This window comes from Corvus moneduloides, chromosome 6 (assembly GCF_009650955.1).
Source record: "Corvus moneduloides isolate bCorMon1 chromosome 6, bCorMon1.pri, whole genome shotgun sequence".
NCBI lineage: Eukaryota > Metazoa > Chordata > Aves > Passeriformes > Corvidae > Corvus > Corvus moneduloides.
Genome location: NC_045481.1, coordinates 1,907,242 through 1,917,512, shown reverse-complemented (window position 1 = coordinate 1,917,512; position 10,271 = coordinate 1,907,242). Strand labels below are relative to the sequence as shown.

The 10,271-nt window shown below is 50.2% G+C and overlaps 1 protein-coding gene across 1 annotated transcript; it reads right to left on the bottom strand.

Annotated features, from left to right (window-relative positions):
• Positions 1 to 390: 390 nt before the first annotated feature.
• KLHDC2 (kelch domain containing 2) lies at positions 391 to 9,986 on the bottom strand. Its single transcript, XM_032113343.1, has 14 exons — positions 9,898 to 9,986; positions 8,260 to 8,426; positions 7,455 to 7,534; positions 6,508 to 6,625; positions 5,414 to 5,529; positions 4,655 to 4,736; positions 4,475 to 4,558; positions 3,471 to 3,551; positions 3,336 to 3,394; positions 3,056 to 3,165; positions 2,536 to 2,608; positions 1,827 to 1,914; positions 1,443 to 1,495; positions 391 to 968 (listed from the first exon to the last, which is right to left on the bottom strand). Exons 2-14 carry the CDS (start codon positions 8,413 to 8,415, stop codon positions 845 to 847), a joined length of 1,224 nt encoding a protein of 407 aa, XP_031969234.1. The 5' UTR covers positions 8,416 to 8,426; positions 9,898 to 9,986; the 3' UTR covers positions 391 to 844.
• Between the last annotated feature and the right edge of the window lie 285 nt (positions 9,987 to 10,271).

Genomic DNA, 10,271 nt, shown 5'->3' with positions numbered 1-10,271 from the left:
CTGTGTCAGAACGCTGTGGAGGTGAGGAAGAGCAGGGCTGGGAGTCAGGATAAACCCACGGGATCTCTCAGGAATTACAGCACAGGAATTGTTCTACAAGTCAAAGTTTTTAATTGTTTTTTGAAGACAGCTTAAAACACGATCCCCCCTTCCCCACAGCAGCACAGCCTGGCCCTGTCCCCCATGTCCCCACAGAGCTGGGTCAGCTGGGGCAGGGCTGCCCCTCTCCATGTCCCCACAGCCAGGGGCCATCCCTGGGGCAGCTCCAGGTGCAGGGAACAGGCACGAGCACTCTCAGTTACACTCGCAGGGCAGAATATCTGCTACCTAAGGTTCACAATTGAAGTTCCACAACATAAAAATTCCAAAAAAAACCAAACTACAGCCAAGCAGAGAGTAGTGGTGCTTTAACATCTCAAGGTTTATGACAGTTTATGGACCGACAACGGGACAACTTCCAGATCCTGCTTCTCTGACCTTAAGCATTTGTAACAAAACATGAAGCTGTGGACTAAACACGACCTGCAGCCTCCACTAAAGCAACACTCCAGAGTCGTGGTGTGCTCAGCATTCCCAGCTCCTGTCCCCATGGACCGCCCCCCCCCGCTCTCGGGGTTGGCCTCACCCCCTCAGGGTGCACAACCCCAGACCTGGTTGCAGCTTAAGCTCAGGCTCTGTCTCCTCTGGCATTAAATACATTTATTGGAACATCTCACACAAAAAGAGGTTCTCTCTAGGCCGTTCACATGCACGGGGGGGGCGAGAAGCGACTACCTACACACAGAGAGGGTTCAGCACACACCTTTAATGGCTGTGGGCAGGGCAGCCCCGCGCCGGCCGGGGCTCAGGAGCCCGAGGTGTTGTTGCTGCCGAAGCGCTGGTTCACGCTGTGCAGCAGGTGCTTGGGCAGGCAGTTCCAGGAACTGGCCAGCATCTCCTTGAAGCAAATCACAGCCTCGAGGCACAGCCTGGGAACACAGGGCAGCTGTCAGCAGGGATGGGGCTGCACGGGGAGCTCATTCCTTACAGCTGGGGGTGCTGTCGGCAGTGCCAAAGGTGCTGAGGGGAATCCTGCTCCATCCTCACACCTGGCTGCTGCTCTGGCAGCGTTTGGTAGAGGAAATGCTTTCCAGTATTTTAGGAACATGAACAGGTCTAGTGGTAACCCTGCCCCACTTGTCTTAGAATCACAGAATGTTTTGGGCTGGAAGGATCTTAAATCCCATCCCATCCCACCCCTGCCATGGGCAGGGACACCTCCCACTATCCCAGGTTGCTCCCAGCCCCAATGTCCAACCTGGCCTTGGGCACTGCCAGGGATCCAGGGGCAGCCACAGCTGCTCTGGGCACCCTGTGCCAGGGCCTCCCCACCCTCCCAGGGATTTCCTCCTGCCAGCTAAGCTGGGACACGACAGTTCCACGTTGAGGTCTCGCTTTCTTACCTGACGAGAGATCTTGGTTGTAGGGAGAACACAAGGATTTCGTTACTGTGAGCCTGGAGGGTGGGAGAGAGAGGGAGAATTGGTTCTGTGGGTTCACAGCAGGAGCCAAAGCAGCCCAGGCTCACACAGTCATGGAATCAGGGAATCCCAGAATGGCTTGGGTTGGAAGGACCTTAAAGCTCATCCCATTCCAACCTGCCCTGGGCAGGGACACTGGAGGAAGCCTTCAGGTCTCCAAGCCTTCAGACATCTGCACTGAGGGACTTTGGACAGGAGCAAAGCATTTCCCTCTCAGGCTTTCTTTGTGATCCCCACGAGATCAGGATGCTGGAGTGATCCAGCACTGCAGATCCCCTGGGAAAGGAAAGCTTAAAACCAACTCACAGCTTTGGAATGGGCCAGAAGGTTGTTGGCACAGCCCCCGAAGATGATCACCTCGCCCTCCTCGCTGGCACAGGCCGTGTGCCACAGCCTGGGAACAGAACGCAGCACTTCATTAACCCAAAATCCCAGCTCCTCATCCCAGCCAGGCCAAAGGGGGAAAACCAGGAAGCATCACTGCTTTCAACTCCTTAACCTGGCTAAGAACACTTCCCAAAGCAGAGGGAGGAAGACTCGTGTTTTCCATGCCACACTCGTGCCTCACAGAGGTTTTGGGGCTTTAAATTGCAGGTCACCAACTCCTATTTCCTCAGCAGGAAGCCGAGAACAGCCCTGGGTGTGCACAGGATGAGCCTCTGGCCAGGACCTTGGTGACACCGACCTGTTCCCGGTTTGCTGGCAGAGCAAGGACACTGGTTCCAGTTAGCTCTGGTGCTGGCACTCACAGTTCAGAGGCCTCTGCAACCACATCAAACCATAAATCCCAGGATCAAACCCTAAATTCTGTGTTTCCTGCTGTTTCACAGGCTGCTGGCAGCACCTGCCCTGTGTGGCACTCACTGCGATTCTGGGAGCACACAACAACCTGCACCTCTGGGACACATGGAAAAGGAGAGCTGTGAGGAGAAACCAACATCCTCTCTCCAACAGCCACCACCAGGTGATCCCACACCCCTTTTGTAACAAGTTTCCAGGGAATTGTCTGCCATACCTTGGTTTTTCAGAGTAGTTATGCTCAAACTGTACCCACTCGTTCTTGCTGATACAATAAATCCAGGCATCACCTGAAAACAAGCAAAATCCCAGATAAAGCCACGATTCTGTCAGTCCTGTGAGCTGCTGCAATAAACAAATACTCTGGTGTAGCACAGCCCATTTCTGCTCTTAGATAAATCAAATAGTTTAGGAAACAAACCGTATAAAACATTGGCTCCTGTTTGATGACAGGTGTTTAATGTAACAGAGGTTTACAGGGGTGGGGAACTGTAAAGCTGTTATTAATTGCAATTTGCATTAGATAAAATTTTTAGAGCAGATGAATTGCTGGAAGTTTTGGTGTCTCCACACCCTCAGCAACTCCTGCTCTGTGGAAGAAGCTGTTGGATCCATGAGGAGTTGGATCACAAGAACACAGGAGGAATTTAGAAGGAATTCAAGGCAATCATTCAAGCTCCTGTGCACAGCTGTTCCAGAGCACAAAGCCATCACCAAATCCCTTTGGAATGACTTACTCAGGGGCTGCTTGTCCGTGGTGAATCCTCCAAAGAGGAAGAGGTGATCCGAGGAAATCGGTGTTAAGGAATGCCACGATCGGCCAACAGGGCAGATGCCTTGGGTGAGTCTGGATTGCAATAAAAACACCCCAAATCACCACGAGGGACAATAAAATCCTGCTGCTCTTTCCTGCTCTGATTATTGTTCAGCTATCTGCGGGATACTGCAGTGACCCAAGGACAGGTTTAATTTCTTTAGACACAAAGAATTTTACACAGCTCAAGTCTGAGTACCCACATTTCATTCCACTCCCACGTGTCCAGGTTCAGGTAGTAGAAGTCGTTCATTCTGGACTCCTACAATGAAGCAGAGCGTGGTTCAAATCTCCTGATGAGGTTTGGGGTATCACAGGTTAAACTGGGCTGGGCTTACCCTGTATCTGCCTCCAAACACGTAACCCCTGTTCCCAATCGTGGCACAGGCGTGAGCGGCTCGAGGGGACGGGGTCTTACCCTGGAAAGGGACAGGGACATCACAGATCAGTCACCAGAGGACAAGAAAGGCTCAACTCAACTCAGATTTAAGGCCAGCAAGGAACAGAGTGAAAAAACCCAGCCAGTAAATCATCCTGTGTGCAGACTTGGTTTTTTGATGGATGGGAGATGAGAGAACTCGTTAAAAATGGGGTTTATTTTTTCCCTCTTGAAGTGTATAAATTTTGCTTTTAGCACAGGGTTCAGCCACAGAAGACAGACTGTAAATGAGACAGTGACATAATAAATCCTTATATCCATAAATCATGAAGTGTCCAAGGCCAGGTTGGACACTGGGGCTTGGAGCAGCCTGGGATAGTGGAAGGTGTCCCTGTCCACAGCAGGAGTGGGACTGGATGAGCTTTAAGGTCCCTTCCAACCAACTATTCTGGGATTCCATTAAACAGAATTTTTCTTGAGTTTCTGAACTACTTGAGACCTGTATGAAGTAACCAAAGCAATTCTTTGGCAGTCTGGAGTTCCTTGTCTCATATTTCATTTCCTCCAACCCTGTGGCAACACTACCCCATTTCCCTGTTCCTGAACACTCCTGGGACACTCCAAATGTTTGTATCTGCAACTAGGAGTGTTTAATTCTCTCCTGACACAATTCAGCACCCCAGGGACAGGTACCAGCCATCACCTGGCAGTGAGGGTGACAGCAAACCACACATTTCACTGTCCTGAGCTCCCCGGGAGCACAGCGCAGCTGAAGCATGAACCGAAGCAAGTGACAGGAAAAAATGGATGAAGACAGATCAAAATAAAAGGCAAATTTCCTCTTTTTGGAGAGTGGATGTGTCTAAATGAATGGCTTAAATTCAGTGCGAATGGCTCCAAGAACACTACTGAATAACATTACTGAGCTGTGACTTAATTAACTGACAGCAGACCATTAATTACCGTCGTTATGGGCTGGCTCCAAGTGAAAGTTTCAAGGTCCAGAACATGCACGTGGTCGTTCCATCCTCTAGGAAGACCTGAATTCTTTAAAAAAAACAAACCATAAAGAAGCAACAAGTTTTAATAAGCACTGAGTAAATATTAAAAGCTGCAATAAAAATGACTTCCAGGGTTACTTACCCAAAAAGAGGTTTCATCGAATTCAAACGTTCCGCGTTGTTTCCCTTCAGGAAAATAGCCATAGCCTCCAAAAAATATCAGCCTGGAGGAAAACATGGACCAAGAGCTGTGAGAAATTCTGTCACATCTGTTGTTATAAAATATAAATATATAAAAATACAAACACAAATATAAACACAAATATAAATACAAATACAAATATAAAGGCTGTGCTCAGAAAACCAGGGGAGCTCCTTTGGTTTTCCAGGTGTGGGGCTCTGTTTGTTGCCTAACCGACCCTCCCACCCACATCAAATCCCTCTGGAGCTGTTTTCCAGCCTCAGGATTCCAAGCTTTGCTCCACTTCCAGATCTATGAAGCTGTCAGGGTGTGCTGCCTGGTCACTGCACTTTGGCCTCTGCCACACTGTTCTCCTGGGGTTTAAATGGGAATTACCTCCAAGTTTTATCTTTGGGGTTTAGCCTGTATTAGAAACTGGCATGGCTTTGCCAGAAATTCCTACAGGATTATGGAGTGACAGAAAACAATCTGCACCACCTAACTAACCACCCACAACTCCATCCCTTGTCCCCAGTCCCTCTCCAGCTCCCCTGGAGCCCCTTTAGGCACTGGAAGGGGCTCTGAAGTCTTCCTGGAGCCTTCTCTTCTCCAGGTGAACATCTGCAGCCAGTGCCACAGGGACTGCATGGAGGAGGAGGAGGAGGAGGAGGAGGAGGAGGGAGAAGCCAGCAGAGAGCAGAGCTCTCCCTGGGGCCTCACCTGTTCTTGTACACCCACACCCCCAGCTTGTCCTTGGACGAGGGGGGCACCCCCTGGCACTCCACTCTCACCCACTGCAGCACTTTGTCCGTGGATCTGGAATTTAACATGTAGAACTGGGAAAATAAAAAGAGTTTTTTTAACTCACACAGCTCAAAGCTTAAGTCTGCTGTTCAAATAGTAACTTTTAATTAACATGTGTTGGTATAGAAACAGTAATAAAAGTAAAGTTCTTTTCCTAGCTGTAAACCAGAGCACTGAAAACACTGGGAACAAAATATGGATTTGCAAATCCTGACCCTTTTTGCAGACTCAAACACTTTTTACACCACTAACAGGGTTATGGACACTGAGTTTCAGCATCCAAAAGCTGTTGTGGGACACAATAAAGGTGTGTACAGAGTACAATTGTCTTACAAGTAAAAAATGGTTTAAAAGTTTACAAAGTGGAGGGTTTTACAGCATCACCCCTTCTCTGCATTTATATAATTGTACAGGAAGAGAACCAGCTGCTACAGTTACATAAAAGAACTGAAATGTCAGAATGCCACAGCAGGAAGGGGAGAAGTCACACCTTACAAATGAGATTTGCTTCAAACTGTCTGCAAAAATTCCATCAAACTCCTTCTAGTTTATATTTACGTATGAAATAGATCTTATGTTCAAATATATAAATAATGTATTTATAAAGGCCAAAACTATTTAATTTAGATCACACTGCCAGACTATCAGAAAGTATCATTAATTAATTCTAGCTGACAGGGCAGTGATTGGTCAAAGATTGGATTTGATGATCTTGGAGGACTTTTCCAACCTTAATGGTTCTGGGACTCTGGGACTATCACAGACTCCAGGAAAGAGAAACATTTCAAGCCACCCCAGACCAGTTCCAGATCAGTTCCTGACATTATTTCAGGCAACTCTGGAAATTCCCATCTTAAAATCAGCAAACTCAAGAGGCAGGGACACAATCCAGTTGGTAAGGGGAATTGCACAAGAACAGAACCAGTGCCAGGTCAGGGTGTTCCTGCAGGGCTGTGAAGCTTCCAGGGCACAATCCTCATGGGAAAGGATGGGATGAAGGAATTCCTGACCTTGTTTGTGTTGCCCCGTGCGTGGTGACCCCCGAAGAGATAAACCACTCTGTCCACACACACGGCACAGCTGCCAGACATGGAGGGGGGAACATCTCCCTCTGTCTTGCTCTTCTTCCTGGAAAAACAGGCTGGAATGTTTCACCTGCTCACAGTGAACAAGGATGGGTTTATCTGGAGGGTTTTACTCACAGCAGGTCGCTGTGGACATTCAGTTCTCAGTTCTTCCCACCTTTTCAGGTGTAACAATTCACAAAACTACCCTGCTATGATGGAGGGGTGGGGGAAAGGCAGTTTAGTTAATAGATGGGTTTTTTGGGGGTAGGAATCCCATCTGCCCAGCTCAGGAGTTTGGAATGCTCAGAATCCTCAGGCAAAGAGGATTCACCTGTGTAAACTGCAGGTTTCACTTTGCTCCTGGATTTTTCCTGTTTGTAAACGTCTTAACCACAGAGAGGAGATTCCAGCCCATGTCCAAGGCTGTCCCTGACCTCAGGGAGGGCTGGGAGGACGGCTGAAATCCCACTTCCTGCAAAGCACTGAGGAGCTTCTTTGGCTGCATCAACCTTTAAAAACAACTCCTGGAAAGGCCAGAAACTCAACAGGGATCCCCTGACCACCACTGGAATCAAAAGTGGTACAAACACAATTTCCAGCTGCTCCATCCTATCCCAGGAATCCCAAAACACCTCCCAGTGGTGATCACACACTCCTATCCGGGCTGCCTGTCCCTGCTGCCTCTCCTACTTCACCCTAGGAAAACTTACTTGATGTTTTCACAGAAAAAAACCCAACCCAAATCTGAAATCTTTTACACATTTTTGCAACAGTTTGATAGTGGGAACAAAGAGGTCATGGAACTCTCCCTGCTCAGCCCCTCAGTGTGCTTTCCACACCAGTTTAAGGATTTATCTAATTTTTTCCCCCAAATTAATGATTTACTGTACCATCTTCCAGTTTCCATGTTGTAGATCCATATTTCATCCCTGGGCAGGTAGAAGTCATAAAATCCCCGGACCTGGGCGTTCTGCAGGACAGGTCAGAGAAGGAAAAGCAGTGTTAGAAGGATGTTTGACACACGGAGTTACAGACTCCTGGGAATGTTTACACCCCTCTGGGACCTAATCACAGCACAGATCACAGCAGGAGCAGTGCCTGTACTTCCCACACTCCTGTACCTCCCACCTGCACGGAGAGCAGGAATCAGCCTAATTCAGCACCTGCTGGGGACAATCAGTTCCCAGCAGAGCCAGATGGGGGTAAATGAAGTTAAGCCCCTATTTTATAGCCCAAGCCAGGGAGCAGAAATGAGCCAAAAGTTCCTTTTTCATTCCCCCGCCCCCTCCATGACAGGAGTTCATTTACTGAATTCACTGACAATGATTTTGTCACTGAAATGATTTTGTGGTGCTGCAGCACACGCACCCCCAGTGTGACAACCACCACCCCGGGATCCTTAACACCCAAAATACAGTTGTGTAAATAAAATCACCACTCCTAGGGTGCACAATTCCAATCACACAATATTCTCTTCACAAGCTGCCAAAGGCAAACAACACCCCAAAATCCGTGTATCTGCCAAGGTTTAACACTCGTGATTGATTTCAACGTTGCAAAACACCCTGATGTCGTGTTACAAATTGTTCACTGGAGCTGCTGTGTTGCGGGGGAGGAATAATTTCCCAGAGTCACTCCCAGATTGATGGGACACAATTCCCAGCGCGGTGGGTGGCTGTTCCAGAGGAGCTGTACCTTGTATCCTCCCCAGACGTACATGCAGCGCCCGTCAGTGACGGCCACGTGCCCGCTGCGCTCGGCGGGGCTGTCGTTCTCCAGCTGCTCAAAGCCGTCCTCGGCCGGTGCCGGCAGCTCCTCGTCCGCCGGCAGCTCCTCGTTCTCATCGGCCATCTCGGGACGTGCTACACACACAGGGACACGGAATTCCTTCAGCTGGATCACCCAGTTCAACCCCTGGCCCTGCACACACACCCCAGCAATCCCACCCTGGGCATCCCTGGCAGTGCTGTCCAAGTGCTCCTGGAGCCCCGAGGCTGTGCCCGTTCCCTGGGGAGCCTGGGCACTCTAGGGGAAGAGCCTTTTCCTGAAATCCAACCTAAACCCACCCTGGCACAGTGTGGGGCTTGGAAAAACAGGGAAAAAAAAGCAGGAGAAACTACACACTGTTGCTTCTGATGTTTCACTGGGAAAAGTTATTCCATGAGTCAAGAAAGTTCCAGGTGGGGACTCATCAGTGGTACTCAGTTTATGATGGTTTCAGTTGCCAATGTGAGCCAAAGTGACCATTAAAAAAAAAAAAAAATTAAAATCTTATCTATAAATACTTTAATTGATCTGCCCGGAGAAGCTGTGGCTGCCCCTGGATCCCTGTGAGTGTCCAAGGCCAGGTTGGACACTGGGGCTTGGAGCAGCCTGGGACAGTGGAAGGTGTCCCTGCCATGGCAGGGGTGGGACTGGATGAGCTTTAAGGTCCCTTCCCAACACAAACCATTCCACGATGTCAAAAAAACCCAATGCAAAAGGGAATAAATGTGACAGCTTTGCCTACAACAGCAGCAAATCCTGGAGCTTTTCAGTGTTCCCCACACAAACCCTCAATGCAGGACAATGTCACCTACTCTATGCAAAATTCCACAGAACCAATGTTCCTGCTCCAAATCCATGCAGAATGCCCAACCCCAGACTGTCCTGGGAAGATCCAAATCTCAGGGACACCAAACAGCCCAAGGTTGAGCATCCAAAGCCAGGGAAAAGGACCTTAGTGAGACAATCACACCCTGCACTCCAGGGTTGGATATTCCGGCTTTGATATTCCCCATCAACACTCCCGAGGGACTTTTGCTGTTTAATTTTAATCACTCCCACGACGGAGACGCCGCACCACCTTCGAGAGGTTATCTGTGAGCTTTAATTACGATTTCTAATTTAGATTAGCAAGCCTTGCCCACAGCTCCGTGAAACCGGCCTGCTTCGAGCTAGCGGTGTCTTCACCGCCTCGGAGAAGTAACACATATATAATATTTATATATAATATATACGTATAATATTATATGATTAATTTTACCCCTCAGACACGCTGGGCCGTGTCCCTTCAGCCATTTCCCCCTCAGCTCCCCGCAGCCCCCGCGCCCTGCGCGCTCTGCCCACCCCCCTCACACACCGCGGCGAGCAGGCGGGGGCTCCTCACGACACGTTCTCTGTCGCGACATGCCCGAGCGCAGGGCGGGCCCGGCGGGCTCCTCACGACACGCTCAACTGTCGCGACATCGCGCCCGCAGCGCCCGCCCGCCGCCGTTACCGGCCCGCGCCCGCCCCGGCCCCTCAGAGCCGCCCCGGCCCCTCAGAGCCGCCCCGGCCCCGTCCCGCTCCTACCGCGGCCCCGGCGCTGCCCCTCCGCCGTCCCTCCCTCAGCCGCGGCCGCGCCGCAACATCCGCCGGGCGGGCGGCACCTTCCGGCGGCGCTGCGCAGGCGCGGGGCAGCGGCACCGCGAAACCCGCTTTGGAGCCATCGGAATTAGCCCGAAATTCACCCTGGGGCCATCGGAATTAGCCCGAAATTCACCCTGAGGGCACCCGCACATCCCGAAGTTCATCCTGGGGGCATCTGAACACCCCAAAAGTCACCCTGGGGTCACCTGAACTACCCCAAAGTTCATCCTGGGGGCATCTGAACACCCCAAAATTCACACTGAGGGCACCCGTACTCCCCAAATTTAACACTGGGGGTTCCTGAACTACCCCAGAAT

Bases quoted from the DNA above. Each gene is read 5' to 3' on its own strand.
- KLHDC2 (XM_032113343.1), bottom strand. From the start codon at position 8,415: ATGGCCGATGAGAACGAGGAGCTGCCGGCGGACGAGGAGCTGCCGGCA. The intron at 7,535-8,259 runs GTACAGCTCCTC...CCTGTCCTGCAG, and splicing joins ACGTCTGGGGAGGATACAAG to AACGCCCAGGTCCGGGGATT. The intron at 6,626-7,454 runs GTACAGTAAATC...CTGTTTTTCCAG, and splicing joins AACATGGAAACTGGAAGATG to GAAGAAGAGCAAGACAGAGG.